General features: G+C 43.9%; 1 protein-coding gene across 1 annotated transcript in view; it reads right to left on the bottom strand.

Moving 5' to 3' along the window:
• LARP1B (La ribonucleoprotein 1B) overlaps positions 1-16,590 on the bottom strand; it is a 115,359-nt gene that overhangs the window by 7,251 nt on the left and 91,518 nt on the right. The window contains exons 13-16 of the mRNA XM_065404658.1: positions 7,757-7,968; positions 7,222-7,328; positions 1,989-2,149; positions 1,128-1,272 (exon numbers count right to left, since the gene is read on the bottom strand). Of these exons, the coding sequence (XP_065260730.1) occupies positions 1,128-1,272; positions 1,989-2,149; positions 7,222-7,328; positions 7,757-7,968 (625 nt within the window). The remainder of the gene's footprint in view (positions 1-1,127; positions 1,273-1,988; positions 2,150-7,221; positions 7,329-7,756; positions 7,969-16,590) is intronic.

The following is a 16,590-nucleotide window of genomic DNA, read 5'->3' as shown; positions in this document are numbered from 1 at the left end:
GCTGTAGTGAATAATGTAAAAAGTGATTACTTTCCACTTGTACTATGACAAAGACCCAAGTTTACCAAGGCTTAGAATGTCATTGGTCTACCTAAACTTTAACCTACTGTACACTGACAGTAGAATATTAAAAAAATAGAAAACGATATAAGTGTAGCACAACAGAACATAATGAGGATGTGCTTGGGGACAGACCTTTCTATACTCACAGAATGCTCGGATCTATGACCAATGCAGGGGTATCCCTTAACAGTTTTACTTCTACCCATGATTTTGTGGCTTGCAAGGCATTACACATGATTTTTAGAGTATGAAATTAAGACAATTTGATGAAGAAGAAACTTTTGATCTTTTCGAGATTAAGACATCATATGTTTTGAATCATAGCAATGTCAAGTCAAAGGTATTGATAGCCACAGGGCAATTACTCCCACAAAAGAGAATTCTTCTGTTGTGCAGAGACAGAATAGCAACTCCTCCGTACTTCTGGCAAAGAACGTGTGACCAGAAAAAAAAGAGACATTAGTGGGGCTCTTCTACCCTGCTAATTCCCAGTTGCCATGTCAGCCTCTAGTGCCACTGGCATCCAATATAACTTATAGAAACGCTTAGGGTACTCTAATTTATACTGGGGTGTTCACACCAGCACACAAACACCTCAGAACTGGGAGGAAACAAAGGTATTAAAACCATACAGTAGCAATTTTCTTTATTATATAGTGCTCCTGGAGGAGAAGAAATAAATTTTCACCAATTTTAATTAATCAAGGGGTTAAATAATTAGGTTGGCTTACAATTCACACAATAGCCAAATTTGAATAAAATTTATTTTGAATTTCATAGAGTCTAATGATCAATAATTGGGGATCTGACATCATGGTATGTCTAATGTCATCTATAGCAGCATTACTATTATTTGATTGTTTACACTTTTCTAATTTGCTAAAACTGCGTTTGTTATTAAAGAAACTTGAAGACTAATTTTGAAAATGCTACAAAGAGTCAAATTGATACTATAAAAGGTTCAAGTTCTTTAAAGTTACTCTGAACACATGGACCCCCATTTCTTAAAATGAAAGGTAGAAAGAAACCCAAATTATTCAAAACTTACAGAATAAATGTAATACCTGTAGTGTTCTTTTGCATCATCTAGAGCAAGCTGTCTGAATTCCTCGTACATTTTCTTGTTAAAGTGATCTCTGAGAAAAAAGGACCAGAAACGAAAGAGTGTGTTCATTTCCTGGGATTGGCCAATTCCCAACCGTTTTCTCTCTGGAGAAAAAAAAAATCCAAACAATGACAAAACAGCTAGTTTTAACTATATAAATACACTATCAAATATAAACTGTTGGAAAAAAATCTATTTTTTATTAGTCGAATATACAATAAAAGTTCAGATGGTGTAAATATAAACTCTCCTCAAAAAACAGTTCAAAACAATTCTAGTTATTAAGTCAATTTGAATGAAGTTTCTAAATTCACCTAAATCAGTTAGATATTACTTGTCAAGCTGATATTTATAAGATCAGTTGTTCAAAATAGTCACTTAAAAAAAATAAGCAAACTCAAAGCCTAACAAATTTTTTACAAAAATTTAACCACTGACATGAAAATTTCAGTAATACAGCAAAGAACTGATGTAAAATGTATAAATGTTTTTTCCCCCTAAATTTCCATTGAATTTAAAAGAAAACCAACCAACCATATATAAATTGCTCCAAATTACTTTCTTTTACAACATGTAAGTGCTTACGTGATAAAAGTTACACATAAAATAAACATGCTCACAAAATCCATCAGAGATAATTTGGACTGCCTTTCCAAGCTAAGTTAAAGTGGGCACCAAATAATCATATAGACATTTTTCTTAAGAATACTTGGTTTACTATATAAAAAGCAGGCAAAGAAAAAAAAAGTGGAAAAATAGCATTATAATAATATCTGATTATTGCCAAGTAAAATTTCTGAGAACGTGTTTGGCATCTTACCAACTAGGCACCTTCGACGATATTTGTGGTACACTTGTTGTGTAAAGCCATTTTCCTTTAAAAGTTCATGAGAAGGATGCTGGAACTTGGGAAGTGAGTGAGGGGTACACCCATAACTTCCTGCTTTTGGAGCACCTTCTGAAGGTGAAGCATTTGAACTGCTGTTGAAACAAAAAATATTTGTAAAAACAATGAGGAGTACTTGTGGCACCTTAGAGACTAACAAATTTATTTGGGCATAAGCTTTTGTGGGCTAAAACCCACTTAATCAGATGCATGGAGTAGAAAATACAGTAGGAAGATATATAGAACAGTACATGAAAAGATGGGAGTTGCCTTACCAAGTGTGTGTGTTTGTGGGGGGGGGTGTCGAGACAATTCAATTAAAGTGGGCTATTATCAACAGGACGAAAAATCACTTTAGTAGTGGTAATCAGGGTGGCTCATTTCAAACAGTTGACAAGAAGGTGTGGGTAACAGTAGGGGGAAATTAGCATGGGGAAATTAGTTTTTAGTTCTTGTAGTGACCCATCCACTCCCAGTCTTTATTTAGGCCTAATTTGATGGTGTCCAGTTTGCAAATTAATTCCAGTTCTGCAGTTTCTCGTTGGAGTCTGTTTTTGAAGTTTTGTTGTTGAAGAATTCATAGATTCTAGGACTGGAAGGGACCTCGAGAGGTCATCGAGTCCAGTCCCCTGCCCTCATGGCAGGACCAAATACTGTCTAGACCATCCCTGATAGACATTTATCTAACCTACTCTTAAATATTTCCAGAGATGGAGATTCCACAACCTCCCTAGGCAATTTATTCCAGTGTTTAACCACCCTGACAGTTAGGAACTTTTTCCCTAATGTCCAACCTAAACCTCCCTTGCTGCAGTTTAAGCCCATTGCTTCTTGTTCTATCCTTAGAGGCTAAGGTGAACAAGTTTTCTCCCTCCTCCTTATGACACCCTTTTAGATAGCAGATTTCAGGTATCATGTCCCCCCTCAGTCTTCTCTTTTCCAAACTAAACAAACCCAATTCTTTCAGCCTTCCTTCATAGGTCATGTTCTCAAGACCTTTAATCATTCTTGTTGCTCTTCTCTGGACCCTTTCCAATTTCTCCACATCTTTCTTGAAATGCGGTGCCCAGAACTGGACACAATACTCCAGTTGAGGCCTAACCAGTGCAGAGTAGAGCAGAAGAATGACTTCTTGTGTCTTGCTCGCAACACACCTGTTAATGCATCCCAGAATCATGTTTGCTTTTTTTGCAACAGCATCACACTGTTGACTCATATTTAGCTTGTGGTCCACTATAACCCCTATATCCCTTTCTGCCGTACTCCTTCCTAGACAGTCTCTTCCCATTCTGTATGTGTGAAACTGATTTTTCCTTCCTAAGTGGAGCACTTTGCATTTGTCTTTGTTAAACTTCATCCTGTTTACCTCAGACCATTTCTCCAATTTGTCCAGCTCATTTTGAATTATGACCCTGTCCTCCAAAGCAGTTGCAATCCCTCCCAGTTTGGTGGTATCTGCAAACTTAATAAGCGTACTTTCTATGCCAATATCTAAGTCGTTAATGAAGATATTGAACAGAGCCAGTCCCAAAACAGACCCCTTGCTACTTTTAAGTCTGTTATTGAGTGTCCAGGGAGATTGAAGTGTTCTCCGATTGCTTTTTGAATGTTATAATTCTTGACTTCTGATTTGTGTCCATTTATTCTTTTGCGTAGAGACTGTCCCGTTTGGCCAATGTACATGGCAGAGGGGCATTGCTGGCACATGATGGCATATATCACATTGGTAGATGTGCAGGTGAATGGGCCCCTGATGGTGTGGCTGATGTGGTTAGTTCCTATGATGGTGTCCCTTGAATAGATATGTGGACAGAGTTTGCAATGGGGTTTGTTGCAGGGATAGGTTCCTGGGTTAGTGTTTTTGTTGTGTGGTGTGTAGTTGCTGGTGAGTATTTGCTTCAGGTTGGGGGGCTGTCTGTAAGTGAGGACTGGCCTGTCTCCCAAGGTCTGAGAGAGTAAGGGATCATCCTTCAGGATAGGTTGTAGATCCTTGATGATGTGCTGGAGAGGTTTTAGTTGGCGGCTGAAGGTGACGGCTAGTGACGTTCTATTACTTTCTTTGTTGGGCCTGTCCTGTAGTAGGTGACTTCTGGTAAACCTTCTGGCTCTGTCAATCTGTTTCTTCACTTCAGCAGGTGGGTACTGTAGTTTTAAGAACGCTTCTTAGAGATCCTGTAGGTGTTTGTCTCTGTCTGAGGGATTGGAGCAAATGCGGTTGTATCTTAGAGCTTGGCTGTAGACAATGGATCGTGTGATGTGGTCTGGAGGAAGCTGGAGGCATGTAGGTAAGTATAGCGGTCAGTAGGTTTCCGGTATAGGGTGTTTATGTGACCATCGCTTATTTGCACTGTAGTGTCCTTGAAGTGGATCTCTTGTGTGGACTGGTCCAGGCTGAGGTTGATGGTGGGGTGGAAATTGTTGAAATCCTGGTGGAATTCCTGAAGGGCCTCTTTCCCATGGGTCCAGATGATGAAGAGGTCATCAGTGTAGCACAAGTAGAGTAGGGGCATTAGGGGACAAGAGCTGAGGAAGTGTCAGCCATTAAAATGTTGGCATACTGTGGGGCCATGCGGGTACCCAGAGCAGTGCGCTGACTTGAAGGTATACATTGTCCCCAAATGTGAAATAGTTGTGGGTGAGGACAGAGTCACAAAGTTCAGCCACAAGGTTTGCCGTGACATTATCGGGGATACTGTGTTATTGCACAAACACCACATTTTTTCAGGTTTAACATTAAGAAGTGCCAGCCATCTTGCATTAACTACTCCCAGAGCTGTTAGAATAGCATAGTTACCAAATGGCCACCATCACATTTGCATTGGCCCCAAGACATGTCCTCCCACTCACACCAACAAAAAAAAGGGATCACCAAACTTTGAGATAAAGTGCACAGGGAGAAATCTAGGATGCCAATGGCACAAAATTAAATACAAATCTATATGCCAAAAGCAAGGGAAAGTAGAGCAGCAGCCTAGGACAGAGAGGACCAAGAGTTAGGGTTGCCAACTTTCTAATCACAGAAAACTGAACACCCCTACCCCGCCCCTGTGCCTTTTCCAAGGCCCTACCACCCATTCACTCCATCACCCCTCCCTCCGTCGCTCGCTCTCCTCCACCCTCACTCACTCGCTCATTTTCACCGGGCTGGGGCAGGCAGTTGGGATGCAGGAGTGGGCTCAAGGGATGAGGTGTTTGGGGTACGGGAGGGGGCTCTGGGCTGGGGCATAGGGTTGGAATGCGGGAGGAAGTGGGGGGTGTGAGCTCCGCAAGGGAGTTTGGGTGCAAGGGGGGGCTCAGGGTTGGGGTGCAGGCTCCGGGCGGTGCTTACCTCAGACGGCTCCCAGAAGCAGTGACATGTCCCTTAGGCTCCTAGATAGCGGGGTGGAAAGGGGGCTCTGCACAGTGCCCCTGCCCGCAGGTGCTGCTGTTCCTGGCCAATGGAAGCTGCGGAGCCCCCATGTCCGCCCCTATGCCTAGGAGCCTAAGGGACATGTCGCCACTTCCGGGAGCTATATGGAGCTGGGTAAGGAGCCTATCTGTGCCGCCAACCAGACTTTTAGCGGCCTGGTCAGCGGTGCTAACTGAAGCTGCCAGGGTCCTTTTGACTGGGTGTTCTGGTCAAAAACTGCACACCTGGCAACCCTACCATGGGTCGATTGCGAAAGAAGTGGAGGGAGCTAGAAGCTAAAGTAGAGATGGCGGAGTGGGCCGCTGTTGACCACCTCCAGAGCTTGCTGGGTCACCTAAAAAGATAGCAACAAGAGCTAGAGGATACAAGTACCTCCTAGCGGAAGATTGATTAGTTGATAGAACTGAACAGGAATTAGTCCAGTTAGGGTGTAGGCAGAGAGAGAGAGAGAAACAGCAGTGCTTAATGCTGAAGCAGGACTTTAGCCAGGCTTCAGGCAGACAAGGAGGCCAGGAAACAGAGGCTGATGGTAGAGCCGTGAGTTCAAGGAGGTACAATGGGCATCCAGGCAGAGACTTGAACTCAGTGGGATACAGTGGAGACCCAGACAGTACATCAGCAGCAGGCCAGAACACGTGAGAGGCCAACAGTGCAAATAGTGGTCCTTTGGGGAAAGGGAAATAGGACACCCGTTTTATGGCTCCCATCATGAGGGCTGGAGATCAGAATTACTGGCGGCCGCAGAATGAGAGCTACATGTAGTTCAGTGAGGGCAAGTCTACACTAGAGGGCAGCAGCGGTGCAGCTACACTGATGCAGCTGCGCTACTGTAGCACATCTGGTGAAGACACGCTATGCTGATGGGAGAGCACTCTCCCGTCGGCGTAATTACTCCACCTCCACAAGAGCGCAGAAGCTATGTCTATGTGAGAGCATTTCCCACCAACATAGCACCAGTGTGGACAGCGCTTAGGTCGATGTAACTTACGTTGTTTAGGGGAATGTCTTTTTCACACCCCTCAGCACATAAATTACATCAACTTAAGTGGTTGTGTAGACCAGCCCTGAGAGAAAGACCTGACTGTGGAAGATCAGGACACTTGCAAGGAAAGGTCACCTGATCTTGATAGTCAGTGAGCCTGAGGGAGAATTAGAGACTGCATGCAGAGACTTTGAAACCCTGGAGAAGATGATGAGGGTCTATATAGACTGATTGGTCTTGAAGATATGAATTGTAATACTGGTATTAAGGACTGTGCAGAACTTGGGGAATCCAGGTATATATGAATGAGTTTATATGGAATTTTTTTTGTTTTGGGTTAGGGGTGAGAGCAGTCCAGATGTGGCCTCACAGCTCAGGGAAAAATTCTGCCTGTGAAAGAGGCAGGTTTTTCCTGAAAAAGGCAGAGAGGTATGTCACAGGGTAGCTGGCCCTAAAACTGAAATAGGTCTAGCTCCTCTGTGCCCGAACAGGTGCTCCCTGTTGGCCCAATTAAGGGGGCAGTGCTGCACCTGGGGCTAACAGTTGATGTGTCTCCTTGTATTCTCTCTTCACTGTTTCCCTGCTATTCTTTTGTATTTTATTCTCACTTCTCTTTCCCCAATCCCTTTTTCCTTTCTTGCTGTATTCCTTGTCCACCAGTCCTCTTCATTTGTAAATACGTTTTGCATATTCACATACTTCTCACCAATAACTGTTCCACTGGCTCTATGCACTGAATAAATCACAGCAAATTATTCCATGATAAAAATTACTACCTCACAGATGATGTTCTTGGCCTGTGATCTCTGGAATCCATTACCCAACCAACATGGCATTCTAGCGGAGGGTTTGTACTATGTCGTGTTTTTCTTTTTCTTGGAATCTAAGAAAACAAATGCAACATTGCAAAGTATTTCACTGATGTAACTGCAGTCACTTTCTGAAAACGGGAAAATCACAAGTGATCAGGTAAGCTGCTATTTCCCCCAAACTACAGCTCAAGGTTTCATGTTGCGTATAACACATTGTGAAGTCATAAAACTCCAGGATCATAACCCAAGAACCAGTCTTAAACAGAAATTCAATGTCTTTGGATATTTTGCCTTTTCATTATGGAATTTCTAATGATATTTACCCAACTCAAAGATGCCATTTCTCAGAACCGGAGAAAACATCAGTAAGATAAGTTGTTTAAAACAATATAAGCCACCCCCCGTTACAGAAAGTGAAGATAACTAACAGTACTGTTGCATTATGTTAATAAAAAAGTTTGACCTGATGAAACTTTATGCACAAGGTTTTTCTGTTTACCTTTACATCAATGGATCTTGTTTCTTTAACAACAGGATAGAATCTTGGCGTTTTGTTAGGATCTTGTAACCTTGGGGTACGAGGTGTTTTGGGTGTTCTGGCAGGATGAACTCTTGGAGATTCTGGGACTGCTGTTGGCAGTGAACGAGCCATTGTTGTTGGAGGTACTTCTACAACACCAAACAATTTGCAAGCTAGCTCATCTGTTAAATCTGTAAATAGAAAAAGAGACTTAGATTGCTAACATACATGTATGCAGAAGTATTTCATTTTCAGTTGACATTTAATGGACAGACACAGAATATCTTTGAAATTCATTTGTATTCTGCCTAAAAATTTCGACATTAATTAACAAAGGACAAAGTATGAGTTTATTGATGCAGCCCATATTGCTTAACCTCAATCTAAATTAACTCAATTTATGTAGTTTGGGTTTTAAAAGCTCCTGTTAATCAAGACATACAAAACTCACTGGAAAAAAGAGAGTTACCTTTTCAGTAACTGGAGTTCTTTGAGATGTGTTGCTCATGTCTATTCCACAATAGGTGTGCGTGCTCGCCACATGCACTGCTTCCGGAAGTTTTAACCCTAGCAGTACCCGTAGGGGAGCGCCCTAGCAACCCCTGGAGTGGCGCCTCCATGGCGCGGTATAAGGGGAGCTGCACGCTCCCCCCACCCTCAGTTCCTTCTTGCCAGGCAACTTTGACAGAGGAGGAGGGTGGGATGTGGAATAGACATGAGCAACACATCTCGAAGAACACCAGTTATGGAAAAGGTAACTGTCTTTTCTTCTTCGAGTGATTGCTCATGTGTATTCCACATAGGTGATTCCAAGCTATATCTGTTGGAGGTGGGAAGGAGTTCACAAACTCTCGGGATGGAGAATGGCCCTGCCGAACCCGCCGTCCTCCCTGGTCTGAGAGACAATCGCATAATGTGAGTTGAACATGTGAACTGAAGACCACGTGACAGCCCTACAGATGTCCTGAATGGGGACATGGGCCAAAAAGGCAGCCGACGAGGCCTGCGCCCTAGTTGAGTGCGCCTTCACAATTGGTGGCGGAAGGATTCCCGCCAGGTCATAACAGGTACGGATGCATGAGGTGATCCAGTTGGAGAGCCGCTGAGTGGAGATCGGCCGACCTTTCATGCGCTCGGCCAAGGCGATGAACATTTGCGAGGACTTTCTGAACGACTTATTACGCTCCAGGTAAAAAGCCAGAGCCCATCTCACAACCAGTGTGTGGAGGCGGCGTTCCTCACTGGACGCATGGGGCTTGGTGCAAAGGACCGGCAGAAAAATGTCCTGACCCATGTGATAGGCAGAAACCACCTTCGGGAGGAAAGAAGGGTGTGGGCAGAGCTGGACCTTATATTTATGAAGCACCGTGTACAGGGGCTTGGAGGTCGGGGCCCTGGGTTCCAAGACCCGCCTAGCCAATATGATCCCAACCAGGAAGGCCACCTTCCAGGAGCATGTGGCTAACAGCTCAAATGGGGGCCCCATGAGACGGGCCAACACCAGGTTTAGGTCCCACTGCGGGACTGGGGGCCTAACATACGGGAACAGACGATCCAACCCCTTAAAGAACCGGCCTGTCATAGCATGGGAGAATACCGCGTGGCCCTGCACCGGCGGATGGAAGGCCGATATGGCCGCCAGGTGCACCTTGACTGACAAGGGCGCCAGGCCATGGCCTCTAAGATGAAGGAGGTAGTCGAGAATAAGTTGGATCGGGGCGGACACCGGGGAAACGCCCCGCTCGTCCGCCCATCTGGAAAACAGAGACCACTTTGCCAAGTAGGCTCAGCGCGTGGAGGGCCGCCTGCTTTCTAGGAGGATGCGCTGAACCCCTTCTGAGCACGTCCTTTCCTCCCTACCTAACCATTAAGCAGCCACGCCTTGAGGTAGAGTGCCGCTAGGTTGGGGTGGAGGAGGTGGCCCTGGTCCTGGGAGAGCAGGTCCGGGTGGGATGACAATGGCCATGGCGGGGCGACCGCCAGGCCCGTGAGGGTCCCGTACCAATGCTGCCTGAGCCATGCCAGGGCAATCAGAAGGACCTGGGCCTTGTCCGTCTATCTTTTCCAGGACCTTGCCGATCAGCAGGAACGGGGGTAAGGCATCGAGAAACTGGCTTGACCAGGCCAGGAGGAAGGCATCGGAGATAGCGCCCCGTCCCAGCCCCGGAGCAGAACCAGGGACAGCAATGGTTCTGCCTAGTCGCGAACAGGTCCACCTGGGGAGTTCCCCACACTTGGAAAAGTCTGTGCACCACCTCTGGGTGGAGAGACCACTCGTGCTGAGAGGAGAAGTCCCTGCTCAAGCAATCCGCCCATGCGTTCCGGGCGCCCGGCAGATGGAAGGCCTGTAGGCAGATGTCGTGGGCTATACAAAAGTCCCACAGCCTGAGGGCTTCGTGGCAGAGGGCAGAGGATCAGGCCCCGTCTTGCCTGTTGATGTAGAACATCACGGCCGCATTGTCCGTGAGGACCCTGACCATCCGGCCCTCCAGGTGTGAGCAGAAGGCCACACACACCAGCCGTACCACCCTGAGCTCCTTGACGTTTATGTGGAGAGTCAGATCCTGAGCCAACCACAGATCTTGCTTCTGAACGTTCCCCACATGGGCCCCCCCATCCCAGGTCCGACACGTCGGACACCAGTTCCAGCGACAGGGCCCTGCCCCTGAATGGGACCCCTTGGAGCAGGTTTCTTGGGGAGGACCACCACCGTAGGGAGGTGATCACTGGCTTGGGCACTGTGAGGACTTAGTCCATCCTGTCCCTGGCCTGGGAGAACTCCGAGGCCAACCAGAGCTGGAGGGGCCTCATCCTGAGTCTGGCATGACAGACCACATACATGCACGCTGACATGCAACCCAAGAGCTGGAGGCACGCTGTCTGTCTGTCACCAGAAACCTTGTGACCGTGTCGATGAGCCCCTTCAGGGTCTCGAACCTGTCCGGTGGGAGGGAGGCTCTTCCTAGCCTTTTTGGCGTGTCCCGTGGACAGGGAGCGGTGCTGACTAGTCGATGGCGCCGAAGGGTCGCCGCACACTGACACCGCAGTGCCCGTTACCGACTCGGAGCAGTGCGCCAGAGCCGGGGTCAGCGCCGACTCCATCAGAATAGCCCGGAGCCTAATGTCCCTTTCTCTCTTGGTCCGAGGCTTAAAACAACTTGCAAATCTTGCAGCGATCGCTGAGATGGGTTTCCCCCAAACAGCATAAACAGTTTGCATGCAGATCACTCACTGGCATAGATCACCTAGAAGTGTCGCACAACTTAAAACCCAGGGCACGGGGCATGCCCCGGCCCGGGTGCTCTAGATAAACTAAACTAACTAAACGTACCATACGCTGAATGAACAACAGTTTTGGGGATGAGCTACAGCAAAGCTGGAGCAGAGCAGTTCCAAAGCACCTTCACTGGTGGCAAGGAGGAACTGAGGGTGGGGGGAGCGTGCAGCGCCCCTTATACCACGTCATGGAGGCACCACTCCAGGGATCCTATGGGCTCCCCTACGGGTACTGCTAGGGGAAAAACTTCGGCACCGGTGCATGTGGCGAGCACGCACATCTATTGTGGAATACACATGAGCAATCACTCGATGAAGAACTATTATGACTTATAAAGAAAGTTAAGAAATTCAAAATTTCACCTCAAACTGCCTTTCTTAAACTATATTCACTGCTAGAAGCTATATCTACATCTTGCAAATCTCTTGCCTTGATTACTGTAACTTTCTGTCCCGACTACCAAATCCAGTTTATCCAAAATGTTTCAGTTAAATCAGGGGTAGGCAACCTATGGCACATGTGCCAAAGGCGGAACGCGAGCTGATTTTCAGTGGCACTCACGCTGCCCGGGTCCTGGCCACCGGTCCGGGGGGCTCTGCATTTTAATTTAGTTTTAAATGAAGCTTCTTAAACATTTTAAAAACCTTATCTACTTTACATACAACAATGGTTTAGTTATATATTATAGACTTATAGAAAGAGACCTTCTAAAAACTTTAAAATGTATTACTGGCACGCGAAACCTTAAATTAGAGTGAATAAATGAAGACTCGGCACACCACTTCTGAAAGGTTGCCGACCCCTGAGTTAAATCACCACAGGAGATATCCAAGATCAGAAAAGGCTTTTATAGGAAAGGGCAGACTGGTGATTTTAGAAAAGCAACAGTAAAAGGATTTAGGAAGAGACTAAGTTAGGGGAGAAAAAGAAGAATAAAAAATGTACTACAAAAATAAGCTGAACATATTTTAAGAAAACAGAAAAATGTCAGTGATTTTCTATCAAGCCTTCTATAAAACACTTCTTACATAAATGTTTAAAAAGAGAACATTACTTAAAAGCTTGTTGAAGTTCCAGTATTTCTATGGCTTGAGCTCATTACAAGAAAACTGTAATGTTGCTAACAGTCATGAAGATATATAGGATGGGGAAAATATATTGCGCACACAAAAAAAACTATGGAGAACATGGTGACTAATGCTGGATTTATGTACATTTTAACAAAAAGTTTTGCTTTCTTTTTGTTTGCATTTTAAGCAAAAAGTATAATAATTTTAGAATCAGATAGATAATCTGTACTTTTTTCCCCTAGGAGCCAATGTTTTCCTGATTCCATTTCCCCTTCTATGTGTAACATAAGAACTAGTGAGTGTGTGTGTTCCTCTTTCTGCTGCCAGATGGAATTAGACTTACCTGTAAGAGGCAAGTTAGGTGCCTAACTTACTTAGGTCCTTTTGAAATACCACTAGGACCCTATCTACATCTTTAGGCTCCTAAAAATCTTTGAAAATCTGGCCCTAACATCCTTTATAAAATGCAGCCACTAGACTGAAATGTGGTCACACATCTGAACAATGGTAAAATTGCCAAAAGTGCTTCAGTGACTTTGGTGCCCAAGTTCTATTTTCAAACCTGACTTAGGCACTTCCTAAGTCTCAATGACTTTTGATGAGCTTCTGGTTCTCTTCAGCACCTAACTAATTTTGAAACTGGAACTTGGGCTCCGAAGTCACCTAAGCTCTTTTGACAAAATTTCCCCCAAATCTAATTCTATCCAGAGGCAGCTATGGTATACACATACCATTGTCTTACACAAAGAGGGAGGAAATTAATCAGAAAAGGTCTGTGTCTTGGGGCAGATGGGTATAAATTCTATCTAAAATTCTTAGATATCTCAAACTGGACAAGTACAAGTTGAAACACAGGCCTGTATATACTGAGATATTCAAAATCAGTGTCAAAACACGTACTACTTTGATTTTCAATATTATAATTCCTGATGTTTCTGTAAATTACAGTAGCAATTTAATGGAAATAAAACATTCATAAAACAAATTGTGAAGTTTTGATAACACTGTATTCATTTATGGAAACAGTGAATTATTCTAAAAACTACATAAGAACAGCCACAATGGGTCAAACCAATAGTCATTCTAACCAGTATACTGTCTTCCGACCGTGGTCAATGCAAGGTGCCTCAGAGTACTCCTGGGGGAATTCCATGCTACTCCACAGGCACAGAAGTCATGTTGTCCGCAGATTTCTTTGCTTCCCTGCAGAAAAATGACTTCTGAGGGGAAAGTCACAAGAGCAGTCATTCGCCCCACCCTGGCACCCCAGAGCAGCTGGCAGAGACAAATCAGTGGGGGAGGAGTGGAGGGAAGAGGGGCATGGGTGTGCATGTGTGGAGAGATGTCAATCACTGCTGGGGGGGCAGGGCGGGACAGAGGGGCGTGCGAACAAGAGAGACTCTGTCCCTCTTGCTTGCTATTGTGGCGCACCCAGTGTGGAGGGGCAGATCTAAGGGTTATTTGGAGGTAGGCCTAAGGCAGGCTTGTCCCCTCAGGCAGAGCTAAATGTAGCAGTCTGACTGCTTAGTTGTTTCCATTGTGTTAGTGAATAGTTCCCATTCTTAGTGAATTTCCCCAGGAGCATAAAACAGGTGTAAAAGTTTTAAGGCTCCTTTACATTGCCTGAGTGGTGTAAAGGAGCCTTATTGTAAAGGATAGTATGAGCTTATGGTGGTTTAGTGATTAGAACTGGTCTAAATTTTTGGACTGAAAATTTTTCCTATCAAAATGTGCTTCATGAACTGTTTACTACTGACCTTGCTGGAGATGGTCAGTAGCCAATATACATTGTGAGTTTGATTCCCCAGCCCTTACTTGCTCTTCAGTTGCCTATGATGTAATACTGAGCATATGGCTGAATATATTAGTTGACTAATAACTAGAAATAAAGGGTCACACTTAGCTACATTATTATTAGATAAAGGCAGTTTGGGGATTTCCCTCCAATGCTCCCCATCCCCGTTCTTCATCCAGCTCAGCAGTCCACCTGCATCCCTGCCTGTGTCATATCTCCCTGTGTACTATCACAGAATAGCAGAGATCATCCTGAGGCACTTTTGCTGATAGCTTAACTTTATAGACCTTTAGAGTGGTACAAGACACATCTTTTTGGTCAAGCACATGCTTGATTTAAAATCTTCAGTATGTTATTTATGGTTAGTTAAGGAATACAAGGTCAGGGGCAGTTACTCAAAAATATGCCAGCTAGTGGGTCTCCAGTGGGTCATCTTCAGCTGGGGATGGCAAGAGCGTAGCATGCTGAGCATACTCCTTCCCCCACCCTTCCTTGTTTCCTATGTAGGGATTGGCATGGGACAGTAGCCAGGACTCTTCTATACCAAGGGAATCCTCAGCTAGGAAGATCTATGTGCTTTCTGGCTTTTTTCCTGTGCGAGAGAGGTTAGATTAGCGTTCAGGATCTATTTTACTTATTGTGACTTTTTTCTACATCGTAGTTTAAATAAATTACCAAAACTGCAACAGGTATGATTATATTGTGTTATTTTGACAAAGAAAATATGCAGAATTTTAAAGTATTGTGTGCAGAATTCCCCCAGGAGTACTCAGAGTGAATGAACAGAACAGGCAAATCATTGAGTGATCCCTCCCATTATCCACTCCCAGCTTCTGGCAATCAGAAGCAAGGGACACCTGGAGCATGGGGTTGCATCTCTGACCATCTTGGCTAATAGTTATTGATGGACCTAACCTCCAACTAATAAAATTAAACTGCTTTTAAATCGTTATTGCGAGCCTCAATATTTCCTACCCAAGATAGGAGACAGCCTGGTAAGTTTAACTCTTTGATGTACTGTATAGCAATATGATAAAGCCAAATACAGTGATATGACAAATCCAAATTGTAAATGGATGTCTGTATCAAGTAGAAAAATATCTTTGGATTGTAAAATATTTATTTGTTCCTTAAAATCTAAATCCTAGTGACCATAATGCCTCACTCCAACAGCAGCTTTTGCTTTGCATATTGTAATGGCATGTTGCACCATAGAACACTTTCTGTTGGTCTGCAGTAGTAGTGAAATAACTGAAATTCTTGCTTATGTGTACTGATGCTGATGCACATTCATTTATTTTCCTGTATCAACATATAGTATGCTCTAATGCAGTACAGGCTAACAAAAATATCTTTTAGATAGAGCTTTGGTTAAAAACAAACCAACCAACCCAAACCCCCAGACTATAGTCAGAACCAAAATTAAAGCACATGAAGTTTCTTTAATGCAGGATTTCTTAAACACCCCCTCCAGCTTTCTGTGGGTGCCCTACAGAGCTCTGTCCTTGGTTCCTTACTCTTCTCCCGCTACACCTTATTGCTGGGTTCTCTCATCCAGAAACGAATTCAACTACCTCACAGATGATTCAGAGATCTATCTGTACTCCAGACCGGTTTCCTGCTGTCCAAACTAAATCTCAGCCTCTCTCTCTGACATCTTTTTGAGAATGTCTAGCTGTGAGCTCAAGCTCAACCTCAACATGGCTAAAACAGAGTTCTTACTCTTCCTCCCCCTAAGCTGTCCCCCTGCCTGACCTCCTTTCTGGATCACTGACACCACCACCATTCTACTCTGACTGAGGTGTATAACCTGGGTACCATCTTTGACTTGGGGCTCTCTCTAGAGCCTCACATCCAGGCTATGTCTAAGTCTTGCTGATTCTTTTTCATTTCTCAGATATGGCCCTTCCTATCCACCACACAGTTAAATCTCTTGTCCAGGCTCTCATCATTTTATGTCTCAATTACACAACATCCTTTTCTCTGGCTTTTACAAATGCCATCTTGCCCTGCTGGTAATGTTCTTTACAACAGCATTCTGAATGGTTTTGACCATGTCATCTTTCTCTTGCAGGATGGATTGATTTAAATCAAGGAGATATAAATTGCTGATTTAAATAATGATTTAAATCACCAAGTGGAAAGCTTCAATTTACATCAGATTTTAAACAACTTTTCCATTGGTTTTTCAATTGTTTTCTAAAGAAAGGTGCATTCTCACTGGTTACATAACCATTAATTTAGTTGATTTACAACTAAATAGAGGCTTTATACTAGATTTGGTACATCTTTTTGCTACCTCAAGTGGTATAGCATAACCATATACATTTATTTAAGCATATTTTCAGATTCTAATTGTACACATTTTTAGTATATTAGAAAATGGTGAATATTGCTTATTTACTAGATAACTTTTTGCTCAAGATTTGTGTCAAACTGCATTAAGATGGTAACTGGAATTTAATTAAATACAAAACAGAACAAATTTTTTTATTAAACAAAATAAAGCCCTTAATATAGTATGTGACCTCCTGTGCCACATTTATAAAGCCTGACTTTCTAAAAAGTATTTTAAGAGATTATAAGTAGTTTAAGCCTTAACATAGTTTGTATCAAATTCAGATTTCATTTTAAACAGGTTTACTTTTAAAAAGGAAAGCTTATTACAATT

Source organism: Emys orbicularis, chromosome 5 (genome assembly GCF_028017835.1).
Source record: "Emys orbicularis isolate rEmyOrb1 chromosome 5, rEmyOrb1.hap1, whole genome shotgun sequence".
NCBI classification, from domain to species: Eukaryota; Metazoa; Chordata; order Testudines; family Emydidae; genus Emys; species Emys orbicularis.
The sequence above is the reverse complement of the archived record's forward strand: the minus strand, read 5'-3'. Positions and strand labels throughout refer to the sequence as shown.